Source organism: Lathyrus oleraceus, chromosome 6, assembly GCF_024323335.1.
Source record: "Lathyrus oleraceus cultivar Zhongwan6 chromosome 6, CAAS_Psat_ZW6_1.0, whole genome shotgun sequence".
Lineage (NCBI taxonomy): Eukaryota > Viridiplantae > Streptophyta > Magnoliopsida > Fabales > Fabaceae > Lathyrus > Lathyrus oleraceus.
In genome coordinates this window covers 516,777,151-516,800,078 of record NC_066584.1, presented here as the reverse complement: position 1 = coordinate 516,800,078, position 22,928 = coordinate 516,777,151, and the positions used below count along the sequence as shown (strand labels likewise).

Genomic DNA, 22,928 nt, shown 5'->3' with positions numbered 1-22,928 from the left:
GCGTTTTAAACAATTGGTCTCTCAATTATAAAACCAGCGATTTTAGTCCCTTAATTTTGATGGTCTTTGGATTTTATAGTCCCCTCCAGTTTTGCATAAGTGGCAATGATGAGTAGAATAAAAAAATTATTTTTAATTACTTATGATTGATGACTAGGATATTTTAATATTTAATCTTTTTAGCTAATTTAATATTTTAAATAATTTTTTTTAAAGAATTAGTAATTTAAATTGATATTTAATTAATTAAAATTTTGGAAAATTATCTAGGACCCTAAAACCCATTTTATTACCCGATATATTTAACTTTCAAAGGCACACTTCAATTCCAACCCACTTATACGATACACTATATTTGATCAAGCTTTATAAACATTTTCATAATACAATAAAAAAATGATACGAGACTTTGCAAATGTTTTACTACAACATTTTCAAGTATTTTTATCAAGTTCACCCTTTATCTGGTAATAAACACGTCGGTGCAATCTTTTAGAGATTAAAAGAACAAACTATGAAACTGATAACTTCAACTTAAGTGAATTTCCAACTACAATTTCTGGGAACATGTAAACGTTAAACCAACAATATATTTATAGTAGAAAAATAAAATGGCTTTAGTAAATCATTTCTCTAAGAATTAAACAATATTCTTAAACAAGTTAAGCTTAACAACATCAATACAAAGCAAAAATATAAATATGGAAGGGATTTATATTTTAACATATGTTAATACAAATGAACCTTGTGAGATTGTTGATTTTGGGTATATGAGATTTACTGAAATATTAATTATGTTTTCTTTTTGCATGTTGGACTGCTTGATAAAGAGAAAATTCTTCTTCCCTTGGGGAAGGATATCAATGTTGTAGGCCTTTGCAGATTAAGAAATGGAATTACTGAAATCAAGTCTTGGGAAGATCTTCCATATTTTTTTTGTAAGTTTCTTTTCCTTGAAATAAAGTGTTAAAATGTTGATCATTGGAAACCATGTTCCATTTAGTATTTTTGTCATACTTTGGGTAATAATAGTATGGATTGTTCTAGATTAAGGTAACTTAACGTTGTTCCTTTTCTGTACTAATGGTGGTTCTATAGGAAAAGTATTATGGGAAATGTCAGTTTACTGGTAGACTATGGTTAGAAATTCCACCTTGATAAAATACTTGGAAATGTTGTAGTAACACATTTGGAAAGTCTCACATCGTTTTCTTCTTGTATTATGAAAATAGTTATAAAGCTTGATCAAATATAGTGTAGTGCATAAGTGGGTTGAAATGACAATTGGTATTTGAGAGTTAAATATATCTTGCAATGAAATTGGCTTTAGGTCCTAGATAATTTTTCAAAATTTTAATTAATTAAATATCAATTTAAATTATTAGTTATTTAAAAAATTATTAAAAATATTAAATTAGTTAAAGACGCCCAAACAAGGGGACCAAAAATGCATTTAAGCCTAATGCAAATGACTAGTTAATAGGGTATTGTTTCATTCAAATCAGTAGTAAATGGCCTAAGATTACAGATGACCTGGGAAGACTCATTGATCCATCTGAGAGAAGATAAATTGGTGGTTGAGAAAGAATCACATTTGCCACATCATATTATGATTAATCTGTGTAATTGATGAAGGATAGAGAAGGATCATCCTCCTCCTCTAAGTTTTCTTTTATTTTTCCCAATTGAGGGTGTGTATGTATGTTAGTTACAAATTATGATGAATCTGTTTTGAATGTTCCTTGTATTGTGAATTTTGTGTATTGATTTCATGTCAAATTTGTGTGAATCTATCTGATTGAATTATGAAATTTGGTGTTCTTATGATTTATGTTGTTATTGTTGAAGGAGATGATGATTTTGAATTAAGTCGATGTAACATATGTTAATTTGTGCCTATTTGAGTGTTTTAATAATGTAGTAATATGTATGACTGATTTTCATGCGTTTGGGATTGATTGGTGTTTAAATCGTAGCTTTAATAGGGAATCAATGGTGGAAAATTGTGTTTTAGGGTTTCTAGTCGGTGCAATCTCGCCTAGTGAGGATGAACTTCGCCCAACGAGAGCTCGCCCAAAAAGATATGCAGAGTGAAGGGTTTTGGGTTCTATGATGCGTGCCCATCAAGAGCTCGCACAACAAGCTGTAGCTCGCCCAACGAGAGTGACAATACAAAATTGAGTAATTTCGAGTTAATTTGTGACAGTGTGCTATTTTGGAGATGGGTACTGCATGTACAATTTTAGATTATGTGTTTCTGTTGATACGAATCAGTGCATTTTATTGAATAAATATAATTGAGTCTTATGTGGATGTTTATTAGATGTGTGGATTATGTTGCGAAGTGTTGTCAGTACTTGTTGATGATCGTTAAGATGCATAGTTAAGAGTGAGAACCATTGTTGATGCTTTTAAATACATGATTGTTTACAGTTAGAAGTGAGGCTATAATCATTGTTGTGTTCTTGTCGTTGCATTATCATATGCTCTACATCATATGTTTTCATTGTTGTGAAAGAGGCGAGTCAGAAGTTCATACGTTGGGACTAGTGATTTGTTTGGAGCTTGGATGGGAGGGCTCAGGGTTCAAATGTTAGGACTCAGTTCGTATGAAGAACCATCGTTTATTGGTACCACGTGCATAATGTCGATGTCGTGAGATCACATTGCATGCATATCTATATAGATATTTTATGATGAAAAGGTATGAGATTGACATGGTGTGGTTTATGTATTGAATGTGTGATGTGTTGTGTGTTTACCTACCCTCATATTTCTTTACGACGTTTTATATTGAAGTTTATTCTCACCGATTTTGCTTTATATTGTCCATCCTAGACATCTTGCAGATAATCAAGAGTAGAATTTTGTTGATGTGAGTGGAAGATATCTTCTTGGATCTTACCTTCGTTTATTTATCATTCTATTGTACTTTAATAATTTATTTCTCTGATCTTGTAACATCAGAAACATTGTTATGTTTTAAATTGGTGTCGAATTGTGATGTTAAAGTTTAATACTTTATTTCAGAAGTTCAATTTGAAGTTGTTATTATGTTAATTTCCGCTGCATCTTGTTAAATGTTTTTAAAAGTTTTGCTGGTTAGTTGTCGAGGTGGCACCTTAAATTTTTGAGTAATTATTTTTATATAAGTTTCAGGGTTTAGGATGTTACATCCAAAACCGCAGTTGAAACGGTGGTGAGTGGCCGTCGCAGCCTATGTGTCACAAAACTCCATTTTTTTTGTACTGAGTGAGCCAATTTGATCTGCTGTCGCACACGGGTCAAAAAACTGTAAATAAAATTGTAGTTAGGGAGGCGACACCCGAGTATTGTATCGTAAGAACTCTTGGATTATTATTAACCTACTGGAATCGATTTGGGGGGTTTATATTTGATTCAGAATAAGTGATTATAAAAAAGTGATTATGGAAAGTGATTATAAAAATAAGCTGATATACTGATTCAGATCCTACCTATCATCGATTATTATAACTTCATTGCCCTAAGAGGATTCCATCCCTGTTCGATCATAATATCAATCAACAAGCACGAATTAAATTATAAAAATTATGTTTCCTATTCTCCGAATTAAGCAATCCGTTAAGAATAAAGCGAATTAATGGATTAAGCATACAGTAATACACAATCAAAATTAGGGAACAATAAATCAATCGAACCAAACAAAATTACTATGTGATAAATCAAATTAGGAAAATGATAAACACATAGTAGAATTGAAAGGAATAGAAAGTAAAATGCAAAGTTATATTAATCCCATGTATCGGAACTTGAATATAGCAGATCAACAAAAGTGATTAGTTCTTCATAGGTTTTTGTACAAAGCTTTAGAAATATTTCATGAACAGTAAATAATTAGAGAGTGAACAGTAGCAGCGACAATCCTTATAAAACAAAAGGGAAATTCGGGCTCTTATGGGATCCGATCCTAAAATTACAAAAACCGGCCCAAACTAACTATTTTAATTAAGTCTGAAACTTCAACGAATTATTCAACCCCTCCCCCCTTCACTCTGAATTTGCTTTTGACTTCAACATGAAACTTGTATTTCTTTCTCTTATCTTTCCAACGTATATTAGAACGCATCAATCTGATTCTCGTAGCTCATGTTATGGTATGCATAATGAATATGTTTCAAATAACTATTAATGCTGAAAACAAAATACAAAATTAAAATAAAGGCAAAAATAAACTTAAATCTAAAAACACAATAAAATAGTAAAATTAATAAAACAAACTATAGAAATTCCTAAGTACAATAGTATAAGAATGTGCACCGGAATGAACTAATCAACTTCACCTCAACATTGTTAGGTTTGTGCCGATGGTTCTCATGGAAAGTTGAATGAAGTCATTGACGCGCTCCTTCGTCTATTGGATAGCCTATATTTCCTCCTCAATCAAGACGAAAGGGGGCATAAAGACCTCAACACAATTCACCTTTCCACTCACATGTGATAAAAGGGTCTCTAACGAGTCGAACGAATAAGCTCATTCCTCTAGGTTATTCCCATATACCCTTTTGAGTCAAAATCATTGTATAAGGATATCACTTATGGGGCCATGCGATTATGAGCGAGCGGAGAAAGGTGAGAATCACGGGATTCTCCCATTCTCGTAGTAAAAAAGTATGACTTCCAGGGTCACTTACTTTATTAATGGTGTTATCACTAGTCCTTACTTAAATCAGGAAATGCTGAAGAAAAAGCCCGAGTCTAGGGTGGTAAAAAATGGTCTGAGTGAAGAGAGCAGAGATTTTGATGAAGAAACTGTGATGGTGTTGATTAATACTCTTGGGAAAGAAGAGTTTAAGGCATTTCCCAATAAAGTGACTATGAATAAATTGAATGCTAGGGATCGCGAATTTTTTTCCAAAACGCTTCACTCCTCCTATTTATAGTTGATGGCAGTTGAACGACTCAGATCAACTAGAGAGGGGAGTTGCAAGATCAACAAATGGATTTCTCCTTGGGAATATTCGCAATCTTGAGTGCACTGAAGTTCACTATAAGCCGCATCATGCCCTAACTTGTCGTGTTAGCACACATGTCAAAATAAGGCAATGAAACATTAAAATAATGGGATTGCATTTAATATGCTTGTTTCCCACTTCTTTTTCATCTGACTTCAAACATTTCAGTTATTGCTTATACCTAACAACATCCAGGAGGCCAACCAAATCTTTGAAGGCTTCCCCGACTCACTCAGTGTCTGACAAAGCCTTTGGGGCAATTGTTCTAGGTCGGCCAAAGGTTCAAATTGAAAAGGCCTAATTCATATCAAATTCACCACTTGACCTAAGGTATAAAGTTAGTTCGTGCAAAATAAAAGTTACATTCTATGATCATCATTTTTCACTATGCTAATTTTGAGTCTTGAACTGACTTGGGCGTTAGAGCACTAACCATGCAAGTCCACCTCGTGCCGTCATAATTGAGATCAACACCACAGGTTCAGAGAAACCAGTTCACCAACTGTATCCATTTCTGGTTCTAGGATGGAATAGCAAGTCTTCCTCAACCAGCCACACAACCCCCCATAGGGGTAACACACACATGTTATCCATAACAAGAAGAGACTATATTCTTTCACATGGATCGATTGTCCCAAAAAATCCTCCATTTCCATTTACTCATTTGTGATCCTTAACCCCTAAGTCACCTTTCTTTTTACGCTTTCACTCATCTTCTCATTTCACTCAAGCTACCTCTCCCCAAAGAAAATTTCTTTACATCCCAACTAACTTCTTTCATGCTTTATCCGACATCTTCAAGAAAGAAAGGAAAAATAAGAATTGAGTTCAAGAAAGAATTCAATAGGACCACCTTCCCTCCTAGACTCACAAACCTATTCCTCATAGAATTAAGTCTCTTAGGCATAACCTTTACTGAGGGATCCCATGTCCCTTATTTTTTTAGGGTTCGCATCCACCGAGAGCCCTAAATACTTAAAGGGAAAGCTACCAGATTTATAGTGTAAGAAGCCCTAAACATGGTCAAAAAACTTCATTCATGCATCCCATAAAAACAACTCTTAAAGAAATTAAGTTTAACTCCATATTATCGCATCTCGAAAAATACGATTCCTTGCGATGGTCACGGAAAAAATTAGTTCGAACAGAGTCTCTACCGAGCTTTATTTATTCCAATGAAGGAATAGGAAAATATAGTTAAAACCTTTGAAAATAGAATAATGGTCATCGCAACCATATTCGGGTTCGGGAGTCGATTACGTAAGGGGAGGGTATTAGCACCCCTCACGTTCGTTGTACTCAATGGGAACCTTTTAGTTCTAATTTGAGATTTGAATGTTAGCTGAATGTTATTTGTTTTCTTCGAGTGAATAAAATATTAAAATAGAGATGGATTGAGACCTCATAAGGGGGGAAAATGGAGGTTTTTTATTAGCGTGCTCGCCAAGATCTCGCAATCTCGTGCCTACGTATCCTTATAGTGCAATAAGGAAATCAGAGCATTCGTAGTTCGGGGAACTATGGTTGGTTGGTGTTTTTTTAATAAATGACTGTTTAGACCGCGTTCTAAAGGCTAAACATTGGCATGTCTACTCTCGGCGGAGGCTTAAGGACTAGTTTGTTGTGCGCGTTAGAAAGGATTAAACAATGTTCTTTTTGAAAAGGTTTTCGATCGCATGGGGGCGAGAAAAGAGATTTGATTGGTTGAGTGTGTTTTAATTAACAAGTGATTGGATCGCGTCCTAGTGGTTAAATGTTGGCTTTCATGCTCGCGGTGGAGACTTAAGCGCTAGTTTGTGTACACACTAGAAAGGATTAAGCAATTTTCTTTTTGAAAAGAGTTAAGTTATGGATCGCATGGGGGTGAGAAATAAGGTTTAATGTGTTTGGTATTTTTTAGAATAACGACAAAAGATTGAGCCATATGGTGCACACCAATCATTCAATCTTTCGAGGAATAATAAGGAGAGCGCCTTCTACTCCCTTTTCATTCAAATTATTATTGAAAAATTGTTTGCAAAAATTGAATATGCGTGGTAGTGAGGCGAACACCTCCCACTTGCTAATTCAATGAGGCGAGCGGCACCCATTCCTTTATCCAAGTTTATTTAAAAAAATTTAATCGGACGACAAGATTTGAGAAATATGGAAAGCGTCAATCATTCAAATATTCGAGAGATAGTGAAGTGAACACCTCCCTTTCTCTTTTTTCTCCAACGTTTATGTTATAAAAGAAAGTCCTTAGAAGTTATATTGATTTGAAAAATAATTTGAATTTGCACGGTTAATCGGATTTATATAGAAGTACTCGGTGTATTAATCATCTAATCGATTTAATTATAATCGATAGGTCTCATTTTTAGAAAGCACAAGAGTAAGCTATGTGCGGTTGATGGCGATGCTAAAAGCATCGACTTACAAAGGTGTGGAAAATGGATTCGACATTGAATCGAAAATCGTGTGATTTTAGTGAGTTAAAGTGGTTTGAAATTGATGATGAAATCGAGTTTGTATTATGAAATGATAGTGGAATAAATCGATCAATATTTAATTATCAAAATTAAATTATTAAAATTCGATTAATTGAACTAATTAAAATTAATTATCAAAGTTATTGAATTAAATCAAATAACTAAGTTAATTAAAATTAATTAAACAAAATTTTAATAAATTAATTAATTTAGTTAAAAGAGGAAGAAATAAGTGGCAATATCAATTTAAAATGATTCGGACTGAATTGATCGCAATGTGCTCAAAATCGGTTTGCGCATGATGACAACACGATTAATATCATACATAAGATCATAACACAGTGAAAATATTCCATTGATATACTGAAATTTTGGAGGAATATCGACATGAAATTGCCGAATCCATTGTTCAAAAATCGGATTTTACGTGCAATGAAAAACAAAATATCAATAACTAATTATTTTACTTACAATGTCACATGGATTCACTACGCCAAATAAGGGAAAAGAGGGCGCTTTTTTTGGCCTATAACAGCGCTTTAAAGCGCCCTCTAATCTGGCGCTGGCATAGGTAAAGACAGCGCTTTTTTCCTGGTGAAAGCGCTCTCTAAAGTGGCTCTTTAAGCCCTTTAAGGGCCACTTTAGAAGGCGCTTTTTAAAGAAAGCGCCCTCTAAAGTGGAAACTTTTAAGGGTTTAGAGGGCGCTTTTACTGGAAAGCGCCCTCTAAAGTGGAAAATTTTAAGCGTTTAGAGGGCGCTTTTACTGGAAAGCGCCCTCTAAAGTGGAAATTTAAAGGGTTTAGAGGGCGCTTATTTTGGAAAGCGCCCTCTAAAGTGGGTGGTTATTTAATTATTTTTTTTTAAAAAGCGCTATATTTATTTATTTATTTTAGACAACCTGTATATTGAAGCAGTACACCTAAAACTGTATAATTTGAAGCCCTTTTTCACACATTGCATTCAACAAGCCTTATATACAACAATCCATACATATACAACAATCCACTGATATATAATCGTTTAACTTCTAAAGATTCTAAATATACAACCAATTCATAACTTAAAAAGAAATAAAACTAAGTAGCAAAAGCATCTCTGAGATGTATGTTTTTTTTGCTAGCCGCAGTATTCTTAGCAACAACCTCTTTTTGTTCAATATCAATAGCATGAACCTAAAATATCATAAAATTAGTTAGGTGAAGTATAAGATCAAGAATTAATATTTTCTATGCATAAATATCATATAATTGTGTTTATACCTTCTTTTTTATGCAACTGACTCGATTTGCTGCGTAATCCCCTTATATAATCATGGGTCTTTAAACTCTTTAACTTGAGGTCTTTCATAGACACAAGTCTTCTAATATTTGAAGAGTACCCTTCTGGAACTTTAACTTCAGATCAACTTTTACTCCATCAACTTCCTAAATTCACAAATTTTGTCAGCAATTTAGATCTTAATGTCAAAGAGTCGGGCGACTAGCCAACGCTATAGCAACCCTATAAAAGAAAATAAAACAAACGGAAAAGATGAGCTATTGCCTGTCTATTGAAAATGATCGATATTAACCTTAGGATTGGGAATAATCTCCATCTTCAGAGCATCAGCCTCAACAAGCCTTTTAATTGCTTTTAAGTTCACCCATCTGTAAATCATATGTTGTCAATAGTAAGCACGCCAAATGTGAATATAATCTATAATAATCAGGGAGCAAACCAACAAAACTTACAAGTTATTTGTATTGAAAATTTTGAACTTCTCTATCGACTTAAATTCACTGACCTGCAAGAAAACAGGCATTGATTGATCAAGCTAAAAAATTCTCAACATCTTTGCCAATAACTTGCCATCATAATTTACAAGAATGTTACAGCTACCATAAATTATGATCAAATATGAGAATATCATGGTCAAAAAAGTGTTGCACACTTTTATCAAGTGAGCATCAATTTGAGGATGGTAAACTGAGAGGAAATGGAGAGGGTAGGGTAGATTTTGTTAACAATATTATGATAAAGATCCACTTTATTACTTCTCATGGTAACAAATAAACCCCAAAAAAATTGCAAATATGTGTTTGAACATCATATCACTCACTTCCCAGTTGTCACTCTAAATCCTAATTAAGGAGTCATCATTAATGTCAACGGTGGATAAAACTTTAAAATAGAATATTGACAATTCATGATTATAGTTCATAAGATGTCGCCAAGTCTCGTTCAATTCAATAGGCTTTTTGTTTTCTCAACATAGGAGCTATTATCAAAACAAGAGCTGACAGTGTAAAAGGGTTTAGTGAATAAATGATGCTTCATAACTCTCCATAGTTCCTTATGTTGAATATATGATTTCCGACCTTCAAAATTTCCATTAAATAAATAGTGTTATTTTATTCAAAATGACAGCAGTGAGTCTTTTAACTTTCCTGATCTATTATTAATAACTGGTTTTGCCTAGCCATGAGCTTTACGGTCAAACAAGTATTTAACAACTTTTTAGCACCAATTCAACTTAAAGGTCCTTGACAGCCAACCAAATATAGCTATTTAAAAGCAGACGAGTCATTTCCTTCTTAGTCATAAAAACCCGCATAGTTAACCCAGATCCTTATGCTTTATAATTTACAAAAACAATTATCTAGTGCCTACACTTGGGAAAGGGAAATGATCTAAGAATGAATACAAGACAGATTTAGTGGCTTACATGTTCATCTGGGACTTGGGAAATTTCCAGGAGCTGCATTAAACAATCAAAGATAATGTCACTTAGCATCAATACCTTAAGATTCTAATTGATCATAAGTTTACTGACTTAATCAAATAAATTTTGGTTGAGAAGAAATGAATTGAGCAACAGATACGTTCCTGAACCCTTCCTTCATAAGAAATAAGAGTGCCACCCTTCACATCAGCCAATGTCTTGGGAGTCACCTGTATTACAAGCACCAAGAAAAAAAATCAATATTATGTAGGTCTAAATCTAAATGGAAGTTTCTTGATAACATCTATCTTTATTTACCTCCATACAATATTCATTCTTGTTCTGGATCAAATGATTTAAGATTTCTTGATTAACCAGTCAAGGATACCGCTGTACTTGAGATACCCTTTGCATGTATAAATAACAAACAAGCAATACAACCAAAATGTAATAGAAAATAAAACATAAGGAAGGATACTCAAATCAACTAGGGCACCCAAGTTATCTGAATTGGCAACGAACACATACTCCTTACCCTGTAAGAGAGTAAAAAAAGAAAAGATAGTGATGCATTAATTATAAAAGACCCATATGAAGATTAGAAAAATACCTATGGTGTCAAAATCGAACAGCTAACAACGAATTAATAGAAGGAGGAAACATCGTAGATCTAACAGAGGTGGAAGGAGAACGCCTTAGAAGTAGCGAAAATCGTAGCAGTGAGAACCCTAACGTGAAAAAGAACGAAAATAACAGAGAGTGAAATAACAAAACGCGCAGTATGTTATAATTTTAATGCTTACTAAAGGGGACCTTAGAGGGCGCTTGTGGAAAAAAACGCCCTCTAAAGGGGGCCTAAGAGGGCGCTTATGAAAGCGCTCTCTAAGGCTTTCCAAAAGCGCTTTATAAACTGGAAATGCACATGGACTTATAGAGCGCTTTTTTAAAAGCGCCCTCTAAGGGTAACCTTAGAGGGCGCTTTCTAAAAAGCGCCCTGTATTGTTGTCCCTCTATCTCCTCCTTATTTTTTCGCTTCACCTTAGAGGGCGCTTTATTACAAAAGCGCCCTCTAAAGTGCGTTGTCTATTCCAGTTGTTCGCTCCTTATTTTTTCGCTTCACTTTAGAGTGCGCTTTTGTAATAAAGCGTCATCTAAGGTGCGCTGTCTATTCCAGTTTTTGGCGTAGTGATTATAACATATGGGAGGTGTGGGAGTAACTCATGGGCCTAAGCTTATATGTAAAGACCAAGTCCAATATGTTAATCATATTATGATTAAAATAAATGAGACTAAAAGAAACTTTTCTTGACTTTTTAAAAAATTTAATGGAGCAAAAGAAACAAGTAATAAATAATACAAAAACACGAACATCAATTCTAAAATGAAAAAGAAATTGCAGGACATGCTTTTAAGTCCTTCACAAAATCTAATATCATTAACCACAAAAATTGACACAACTGAATACCTTATCCTAACAAAACAATTGTTAATATTGAAACAAGCATTAGCCACAACGAAAATGATGCAACCGAAGGACCTGTAAAAACGGGCTAGCCTCATCGTGACGGAGACTCCAAACAGATCTACTCTAGGTGGGATTTTCGTATTGTTCGAACGAGGTGTATACCCCTTGGTTCAATACTACAAAATCACCGACCTTAGTGACAGGCTTTAGGATAAGGCAAGGTTCCTAGAGTCACAGACCATGTTCAAAGTTTCCTCGCAATAGTGGGCTAGCCATATTATGATGGAAATTCCGAACAGATCTACTCTAGGTGGAGTCTTCGTATTGTTCCAACGAGGTGTATACCCCTCAGTTCAATACTACACAATTCCTAGTTCTAAGTTCTTCTCAGAGCTGGGGTACAAAGCTTATCTCACAACATGCATGATGCGCCATAGACCACCCATCACAGTATCAGAGTAAATCACATATAACATAAATAATACATTAAGATACATAGAAGCAACATGGAAGAAATAAACAACATTTTAACATTCATTGCAAATTAAACTAAATTAGGATTGACTCTCTCTAGCTTGGAGCATAAAGTCCCCAGTAGAGTTTTCAGCCGTCACATCTCAAAAATACGATTCCTCACGATGGTCGCGGAAAAAATTAGTTCAAACAGAGTCGCCACCGAACTTTATTTATTCCAATGAAGGAATAGGAAAATATAAATAAAGCCTTTGAAAACAGAATAATGCTCGTCGCAACCATATTCGGGTTCAAGATTCGATTACGTAAGGGGAAGGTATTAGCACCCCTCACATCTATTGTACTCAACGAGAACCTTTTAGTTCTAATTTGCGATTTGACTGTTAGCTGAATCTTATTTATTTTCTTCGAGTGAATAAAAGATTAAAATAGATATGGATGGAAACCTCAGAAGGGGGGGGGGGGGGGGAGGAGGAGGGAGGTTTTTTATTAGTGTGCCCCAAGATCTCGCAAACTCGTGCCTACGCATCCTTATATTTCAATAAGGAAATTGGAGCATTCGTAGTTTAGGGAACTACAGTTTTTTGGTGTTTTTTTTAATAAATGACTGTTTAGATCGTGTTCTAAAGGCATAAAAAATGGCTTGTCTACTCTCGGCGGAGGCTTAAGCACTAGTTTGTTGTGCGCGTTAGAAAGGATTAAATAGTGTTCTTTTTGAAAAGTTTTCGATCGAATGGGGGAAAGAAAAGAGACTTGATTGGTTGATTGTGTCTTAATGAACAAGTGCTTAGATTGCGTCCTAGTGGTTAAATGTTGGCTTGCATGCTCGTGGTGGAGACTTAAGTGCTAGTTTGTGTACACACTATAAAGGATCAAGAAATTTTCTTTTTGAAAAGAGTTAAGTTGTCGATCGCATAAAGGAGAGAAATAAGATTTAATGTGTTTGGTATTTTTTAGAATAACGACAAAAGATTGAGCCAAATGGTTCATACCAATCATTCAATCTTTCGAGGAATAATAAGGCGAACGCCTTCTACTCCCTTTTCTTTCAAATTATTATTGAAAAATTGTTTGCGAAAATCGAATATGCGAGGTAGTGAGGCGAACACCTCCGACTTGCTTATTCAAGGAATAATGATGTGAGTGTCACCCATTCCTTTATCCAAGTTTATTTAAAATGTTTTAATCATACGACAAGAATTTGAGCAATATGGCGAGCGCCTTGCATTCAAATATTCGAGAGATAGTGAAATGAACGCCTCCCATTCTCTTTTTCATCCAACGTTTAAGTTATAAAAGAAAGTCCTTAGAAGTTATATTGATTTGAAAAATGATTTGAATTTTCACGGTTAATCGAATTTATATAGAAGTCCTTGGTGTATCAATCATCTAATTGATTTAATTATAATCGAGTAGGTCTCATTGTAAGAAATACCAAGAGTAAGCTATGTGAGGTTGATGACGATGCTAAAAGCAACCGACTTACAAAGGTGTGGAAAATGGGTTCGACATTAAATCGAAAATCATGTGATTTTATTGATTTAAAGTGGTTTGAAATTGATGATGAAATCGAGTTTGTATTATGAAATGAATGTGTAATAAATCGATCAACATTTAATTATCAAAATTAAATTATTATAATTCGATTAAATCATTTGATTGAACTAATTAAAATTAATTATCAAATTATTGAATTAAATCAAATAACTAAGTTAATTAAAATTAATTAATCAAAACTTTAACAAATTAATTAATTTTATTAAAAGAGGAATAAATAAGTGGCAATATCAATTTAAAATGATTCGGACTGAATTGATCGTAATGTCCTCAAAAGCGGTTTGCGCGTGGTGACAACATGATTAATATCATACGCAAGATCATAATATGGTGAAAATATTCCAGATCATAATATGGTGAAAATATTCCGTTTATATACTGATATTTTGGCGGAATATCGGCATGAAATTGCCGAATCCATTGTTCAAAAATCGGAGTTAACATGCAATGAAAAATAAAACATCAATATCTAATTATTTTACTTACAATGTCACATGAATTATAACATATGAGAGGTGTTGAGTAACTCATGGGGCTAAGCTTATCTGTAAAGACCAAACCCAATATGTTAATCATATTATGATTAAAATAAATGAGACTAATAGAAACTTTGTTTAACTTTTTTAAAATTTTAATGGAGCAAAAGAAACAAGTAATAAATAATACTATAAAAAACACGAACATCAATTCTGAAACGAAAAAGAAATCGCTTCACATGCTTTTAAGTCTTTAACAAAATCTAATATCAGTAACCACAAAAATTGACACAACTCAATACCTTAGCCTAACAAAACAATTGTTAATATTGAGACAAGCACTAGCCACAACGAAAATGATGCAACCGAAGGGCCTGTAGCATATAACTCGAACGAAAAAAGAAGAAGAAATTTGAAATAACACAAGCAGCAATTTATATGTACACTATAAGGAATCAAATTACAAATAGCAGGGAACTTGTTCTATAATTGAGTCTGAGATTAAATCGTCATCACCATATCACAAAATCCATGGAAAAAATCGAGGTTTAATTATAATATCAACACATCACAGAATGTTCGTCATTATAAATCGTAAAAACAAATTACCGTAATCAAAACGAAGACTCAGATTGACCCAAGTCAGAGCAGTAACACAAACGTCATAATAGCGGCAACACTCAATACTGAAAAACCTCCATCTGAATCGTTGAACCGATGATTGGATACTGGAAATCAACAACACGACATCGAGAGGAAATCAAAACAGAACCACCAAACTTTAATCGTGAAAGTGAAATTGATGGTGATGGATCGAAATTGGATCGATAAAGCTGAATGATGTCGAAACGTTTGGGGTGAGTTATGTTTGTATCGGAGATGAGGGTGTATTAGAGTATGGTCTGAAACCGTGTGATGTGGTTGTTTCGTGGGTGAAGAAGAAGAAGAGGTTAAGGTTGGCGACGTCGCGACAAGGTGTGTCGACAGCGAGGGAGTTCGGCGAAGGTGAAATGGTTGTTATGTGGTGGTTCATCGAAGAATAATAGAGGTGTTGTTGTAAGGGTGAGGAAGAAGTGGTGGTGGAGTTATGTGGTGGTGCAAGGTTTAGGGGAGGAAGGGGTGTCGCCGGAAAATGGGGTTAAAAGGTTGTAACAGTGAAGTTAGATGTGTGAAGAAGTGGAAAAACATTTTTCTGTGTTACTGACTTTTTTCCTCAAATGAAGATTTCTTCCTTTTTTTTCCTTTTGGCCTCGTTTGGATCACCGTTAATGCAAAAAGAAACAGTTTATTTTTTAAGGAGATAGGACCTGTGTCCTTGAAGGAGTGGAGGAAGAAAAATCCTCCTTTGGTGAATGGAGAGCATCATCAATTGATAGTCGTTCTTACTTTTGCTGAGTGGAGAAGCTAAAACATGTAATTCTTCAAAATGGGAGAATCCCATGTGCCACGGGTCAGGCCAGTATTGGCTCATTTACTATCTTTGTTTTATTCACAACAATTTTCCAAGAGAGAGGCGCGCGGAGAGGAACCATTGGAGGGGAGAAAGATATTTTTTTTATTTCTGATTTTCTTTATTAATATTATTTATTATCTAATTTTTGATTGGATGAGTAGATAACTACATGGATAGCTAATAAAGACCATTAATTAGTTTGAATCAAGGATTAAGATTGAATCAGAGAAACACAAATTAATTCAAAATGTCAAAGTTGCCTCTTCTAGATGATTTAATCGATTTAAAACAATTTAAATCAATTGAATCAAATAAAATTCTCAACTTCTAAAATGAGTATGATAAAAATAAAATAAGAACATGGAAAATTCTATTTATTTAATTTGAATACTTTGACAAAAGAATAAAAATAAAACGACTGATTATGAATAAAAATCGGGCGTCAAAGTGCTCGAAAAGTTAAACTGAATGCATTAAAATGATTAGTGTGAAATAAACTTATTGGAAAAATACATCGTTTCTTTTAATTCTAAAATAATTTTTAACCGGTTAAAAGATTCAGACGGATCAAAATGCAACTGAAAAAGTCGTCGAAAAATATAACGAGCATATCAGGTTAAACTACGCGAACCGTAGATTAATAATACTGGCGTCTGCAAGTTTGATTTCAAAACTTTTTACCCGCTGAGTTTGCACGTACTTGAGGAATGATTTAACCAATTTGTCTGTATATTCGAGAATTTATTCCGACTGATATTTTAGGTATTATTCATGATGAAATGCATGGTAAGCTATACAACTCATGCAAATTGAAAATAAAATCAAACTTATGAAAATTTTAAAATGACCCGGACAAAATTGGGGTATGACACATATATATAAAAGAAGTATATCTAATGAGAATGGTTATATGAGAGTGAGAGAAAGAGATAACAACCCTTTGATTAAAATAAAGGGTTCAGATTAATATCTCATATAAATGAGTCACATTATGTTTTTTTTCTCATCGGTAAATAATGGAATTTTGACTATGTATATTCCTTTTTGAGATTCTAAACATGTTTTAAAGAGAGATTGATCATAATCTTGGAGATTTGTTATTGAGATTCTTCCAAACAAGGCATAAGAAAGAGTAATCCTAATCTTGTGGATATGTTCTTGAATTTTTGCAAATTAGACCTAGTGGGTTTCATTGCAACTTAAGTGAAAAATCACAAGCTAACAAATGCCCCCAAAAATGTCACTTTCGATCATGTTTGTAATACGGAAGAAAACTGGCGTTTTTTATAACTCTTGACACTACTCATGGAAGTCTGCATATGTCATCACCACTTTCACGAAATTGCAACATCAAGAACATGCTATAAGACCCTAATTTTGACCCTAAGATCCCTCATGGCATCATATCATTGCACAATGCATTTGCCTCAAGGATCATAGCATCTTAGCTCCTTAACCTTTGGGTTGGGACTTGTGAGAGTGGTTTGAGACCACCAAGCATGTCACTAACATCTTTTGTTTTGTAGCTTGAGCAATCATAAGATCTAAGGCTCCTAGGAGGCCCTATGCTCAAAGAATGGCCAGATGAAGAGGAAAGCAAGCATGACAACGGTTCCCAAGGCTCTAATTCATCATATATGCCTCCCAAGTATCTCAATTTGTCAATTTGATCAAGACAAACCAAAGGGCTTGAGGATTGTTTCCCAAGGAAACCCTAATCCATTTGTGCATCAACCGTGCCTTACTCATTAAGCAACCTCAACCCATGATCAAATACAATCAAGGGAAGTTCTTTCATTAATCATTTAATGCATATTTGAGCTTATTTGAAGTGTCCTCAATCATCAATTCATAAAGATTTGAAGTTTGGACTTGAGAAGTTGATCAGTTAATTCATTTGACTATTTTGAAATCCATTGAGACCTAACTTTTGATGTGTTTGTCAAACGGAGATGACCCCAAGATAAACAATGTTCTTAAGAACCATATGAACAACTTTCATGTTCATAAAAAATTTATTTGAAGCTTGGAACTTCATCATCCATTTCAAAACATTATAGGTCATTTTGACCGAAACCCTAATTTTGGGTCAACTTCCCAAGGACCTAACTCACTCATTTTTTCATGATTTTGAGGTGGGATCAAATGAATTGGAAAGTATAAGATGTCTAATTAATTTGTTATGTTGAACAATTTTTCATAATTCTAAAAGAAGTACATGTGATAATACAAAACATTATATGTCACTTTGGCCCAAAGTCATTGAAATGTGAAAAACTCCAACTTCAAGCGCCCATAACTTTCTCATAAAAAATCCAAAGGATGCACAATTTAAGTCCAAATTGATTGTCTTGAAAATATCTACAACTTTTGTGTTGAAGGTTTTGTCATTGGAAGCTTTCAGCATTGAAAAAGAAAGGCTTGAAGTTGGCCCATTTTGGCAAAATTCACATATGCATGTTTTGTACATTGGACTTTATGACCAATTTTCATTAATTTCCCAATTCAAATGGATTTTTTTCAACATACCAATTGTTCCTCATGTCAATACCTTTCCAACCATTACCCACAAGGCCATGTTTCATTTTTGTAAGAAGCATTTTCGAAGAGGAGAGAGTTTGGGTGCAATTATGGAAAATTCGTTAAAACCTCATGCACACTCCAATTCAATTACATGTGCACGTCCAAACCAGCTCAATTACATTTCAGCATGTCAAATCAATTGGATTTGGGCCTCCCATGCCAAATCCATATGTGCATCAACTGTGCCTTGCTCATGAAGCAACCTCAACCCATGATCAAATACAATCAAGGGAAGTTCTTTCATTCATCATTTCATGCATATTTGAGCTTATTTGAAGTGTCCTCAGTCATCAATTCATCAAGATTTGAAGTTTGGACTTGAGAAGTTGATCAGTAAATTCATCTGACTATTTTGAAATCCACTGAGACCTAACTTTTAATGTGTTTGTCAAATGGAGATGACCCCAAGAGAAAACCTGTTCTTAAGAACCATATGAACAACTTTCATGTTCATCAAAAATTTATTTGAAGCATGGAACGTCATCATCCATTTCAAAAACATTATAGGTCATTTTGACTGAAACCCTAATTTTGGGTCAACTTCCCAAGGACCTAACTCACTCATTTTTCATGATTTTGAGGTGGGATCAAATGAATTGGAAATTTTAAGATGTCTAATTAATTTGTTATGTTGAACAAATTTTCATAATTCTAAAAGAAGTACATGTGATAATACAAAACATTATAGGTCACTTTGGCCCAAAGTCATTGAAATGTGAAAAAGTCTAACTTCAAGCGCCCATAACTTTCTCATCAAAAATCCAAATAATGCACAATTTAAGTCCAAATTTATTTTCTTGAAAATATCTACAACTTTTATGTTGAAGGTTTTGTTATTGGAAGCTTTCATCATTTAAAAAGAAGGGCTTGAAGTTGGTCTATTTTGGCAAAATTCACATATGCATGTTTTGTACATTGGACTTTATGACCATTTTTCATTTATTTCCCAATTCAAATGGATTTTTTTTAACATAACAATTGTTCCTCATCTCAAGACCTTTCCAACCATTACCCACAAGGCCATGTTTCATTTTTGTAAGAAGCATTTTCGAAGAGGAGAAAGTTTGGGTGCAGTTATGGAAACTTTGTTAAAACCTCATGCACACTCCAATTCAATTACATGTGCACGTCCAAACCAACTCAATTACATTTCAGCATGCCAAATCAATTGGATTTGGGCCTCCCATGCCAAATCCATATGTGCATCAACTGTGTCTTGCTCATGAAGCAACCTCAACCCATGATCAAATACAATCAAGGAAAGTTATTTCATTCATCATTTCATGCATATTTGAGCTTATTTGAAGTGTCCTCAATCATCAATTCATCAAGATTTAAAGTTTGGACTTGAGAAGTTGATCAGTCAATTCATTTGACTATTTTGAAATCCACTAAGACCTAACTTTTGATGTGTTTGTCAAATGGAGATGACCTTAAGAGAAACAATGTTCTTAGGAACCATATGAACAACTTTCATGTTCATTAAAAATTTATTTGAAGCGTGGAACGTGATCATCCATTTCAAAACGTTATAGGTCATTTTGACTGAAACCCTAATTTTGGGTCAACTTCCCAAGGACCTAACTCACTCATTTTTCATGATTTTGAGGTGGGATCAAATGAATTAGAAAGTTTAAGATGTCTAATTAATTTGTTATGTTGAACAAATTTTCATAATGTTAGACGGTGTGGCTAGTGATCGAGAGGGGGTGAATAGATCACCTCTTTTGAATAAACGGATTAAAAAAAAATCTTATCAGAGTTATTGAAACTTAGCAGAAAATTACAGTCCCGAATCGACTTCCGTCTAATCTGAACCGCTACTAGAATATCGGACACGCGAATTTATTGCTGGATTTGAATGAGAACGATAGAGAATATTAACACCAGAATATTATCTAATCGAATGCACTTATCACTAAATTCTATTTCCAATGAATAAAACTCAGCTGACAGTTTTGTCAAACATTTGGTGTGTATGTGATCAATGATGAACAATGGTGGAGTTTAGATAAAGAAGTTTTCTTGCCACTATTGTATCACGAAATGTGCAGCCACAATACCCCAACTGAAATCACAAAATTGTTGAAAACGTAAAGAGAGATAAGGAAAGAATACGATACACAGAGATTTGGTAAGGAAGTTCCCCACTGTCGTCCTCGCGTGTGGGTACGTCTCCCTCTCAATTTCAAATGAAATTGAGAACTATAATTATCAATAATGTCGAATTCGTTGATACAAGGTTTCAATATAAAGACAGAAATCTAAATCCCAAGATCTTCTTCTTGTATAAAATCTCCACTTGATCTGAGCTCGGTCAAGAATTTCCTGCAAGAAATTGCAAACAATTCACCGGTTCCACGACCTGTTTGCGAAATTACCCAATTTCCAAACCCTACGCTACGGCTGAATCTGTTCTGCAAACGTGACTAACAAACCCGCAAGAACACTCCATTTCTTGAAGGACAAACCATTTGGTTTTTCCTCGAAACCCCCTTCAACCTTCAACTCAGCTAGATCCTCGATCGTTCCGCTAAACACCTCAGCTAGATCCTTGATCGTTCCACTGAACGTTATCTCGTTGATCCTTTAATCCAAAGAACAAGAATGATTATGTGTTGATGTTCTTGAAGAAAAGAGATTGAGAAGATGAAGAAGATGAAGTCTCTTTCAGGTTTCTAACTGCTCAAACAATTGCTGCTACACACTCCTTTGATTTGTGTTACAACTGTTTTTCACCTCTGAATTCGTTATTTTACACTTAGCTGTCAAAATACTTCTTATATGTGAAAGACAGAAGTTGTTAGTAGACAAAACAGAATTATGTATTGATACAAAATATTATGCATCGATACATACTGTAGCTTTGATTAATTTAGAGAATTAATACAAGCATGTATCGATACAAAGCTCGTGTGTATCGATACATAGAACATTTTAACTAAGCGTGTATCGATACAAAGCTCGTATGTATCGACACATAGAACATTTTAACTAAGCATGTATCGATACAAGGCTCGTATGGATCGATACATACTGAAGCAAAAAACGTTTTGTGGTTTAAGATAAATTTATGTATCGATGCAGAAGAACATGTATCGATATATACTGACACAAAACAATTTTTATGAGTTCTTTTAAGAAATGTATCAATGTGGATCTTTATGTATAGACACGAAACAATAGTATAGGCTAAAAACACAAATGAAACATGTAAAATAATGCACAACCAATAATTAGACAATGATCACACAATTTGCTATCATTCAAAACTTATTCAAAGTAAAGAATTTTCTCACAAACTCCCCCTTTTTGATGATGGCAAATTTTTAGGAAGATGTGTGATACTCCCCCTGAGTTTGTGCATATCTGTCAACATCTGCATTTCTCACCCTTTGTCAACATCAAAAAGAAGAAAAAAAATAGTTTTATCAAGGCAACATGTTGTAGCAGGACACAGCGAAAATGATAAAGAAGCTAACAATCACAAAGAAGGAAGCTTAAAAAGTAAAGAATCACTCACAAAGAATGAAAAATAAGGGCAATAACACCAGAAGTAAGCAGAAGGAAATAAGCATTTAGCTAGTAGAAAGAATTTTAAAATTACATAAGCCAAGACATATAAGGTGCAACTAATCTGACAAGAAAAAAAAAACTCAATCAACATGCAATGAAATGCAGTGAAATTAAATGATGATGGTTTAATGTGGATTATAGCCACCACATGACTCCTCGTCATTTCTATCAGGATCTCTGAAGCTTGGCAGAGGCGGAGGAGGAGGCATTTCATCTGGATTGTGGCCCATGAAGGTGTAGTGCCTGAACCGGTCCTGAACTTCAACACTTCTGAATCTGTCCATAATACCAGGATTGGCACGGCAGTCGTCCATAAAACTAGACATTTCATTGTAGAAGACTTGGTGCCACTTAACCAAGTTCGTGTGCCAAGAGTGTTGGTTATGGTACATCCGTGTATGATCGTCATGCCACTCACGATGCTCCTTATGCCACTCACTTTGTTGTACATGCCAAGACCGTGCCTCTTCATGACGTTCTTGGTTGGCAAGCTCCATTTGTTGAAGCATTTGAGTTAGGTGCGCAGTAGGTGTTGAAGATGAAGCACCGCCGGAGAACGGAGGAACCGTTGGTTCAAGTACATAGTTGGTTGGAGACCACCTTTGTGGCACCCAACAACCCCAACCAGCATTGTCATCAGCTGCAGGCACATCTGCTTCGTTCACATCATGCATTTCTTCATCAGGTGGTCTTCAACTACATGAATTCGTTCAGAAGGCACATCAAAATTATAGATACTTGTTTTGGATTTCCTTTCAAAGTTATAGAAACATTGACGTTCCTTGTCCCACCGATATCCCATATGAGATAAAGTGGAAGAGTCAAACTCTTGAGCAGTAGATGGTGATATGAGAGGAACTAAAGGGATTTCAACATTCCAGAACATAAGAATTTTCATGATTTGAGACGCATAACCAAGAGCAACATTCTTGGCACTATTACGCACGAAAAAGAGACGCTTCACAAAGTAATTTGCCCAATTCAAGGGAACCTTATTTTGAAGAATATACAAGAGATGAATGCTTGCCCTGTCTAACCTAGAATGTCCATTGTTTGCTGGACGCAGAATGTGCGAGATAATCCAATGAAGTATACGAGGAATTTTCTTAATCATACCAGACGTAACCTATTCATCCTCACCCAGCGGTCTGTCAAATTTCAAGATAGACAGAGTAAAC

At 34.5% G+C, this 22,928-nt stretch overlaps 1 protein-coding gene and 1 long non-coding RNA gene across 2 annotated transcripts; both read right to left on the bottom strand.

Moving 5' to 3' along the window:
- Nucleotides 1-8,737: 8,737 nt before the first annotated feature.
- LOC127096989 (UTP--glucose-1-phosphate uridylyltransferase-like) lies at nucleotides 8,738-10,276 on the bottom strand. The gene is made up of 4 exons (XM_051035510.1): nucleotides 10,170-10,276; nucleotides 9,196-9,248; nucleotides 9,036-9,111; nucleotides 8,738-8,889 (listed from the first exon to the last, which is right to left on the bottom strand). The coding sequence occupies exons 1-4, from the start codon at nucleotides 10,236-10,238 to the stop codon at nucleotides 8,809-8,811; spliced, it is 279 nt and encodes a 92-aa protein (XP_050891467.1). The 5' UTR covers nucleotides 10,239-10,276; the 3' UTR covers nucleotides 8,738-8,808.
- A 3,740-nt stretch (nucleotides 10,277-14,016) lies between these two features.
- Nucleotides 14,017-15,608, bottom strand: LOC127097510 (uncharacterized). The gene is made up of 2 exons (XR_007793056.1): nucleotides 14,748-15,608; nucleotides 14,017-14,207 (listed from the first exon to the last, which is right to left on the bottom strand). It is a non-coding gene; the product is annotated as an uncharacterized LOC127097510 (long non-coding RNA).
- Between the last annotated feature and the right edge of the window lie 7,320 nt (nucleotides 15,609-22,928).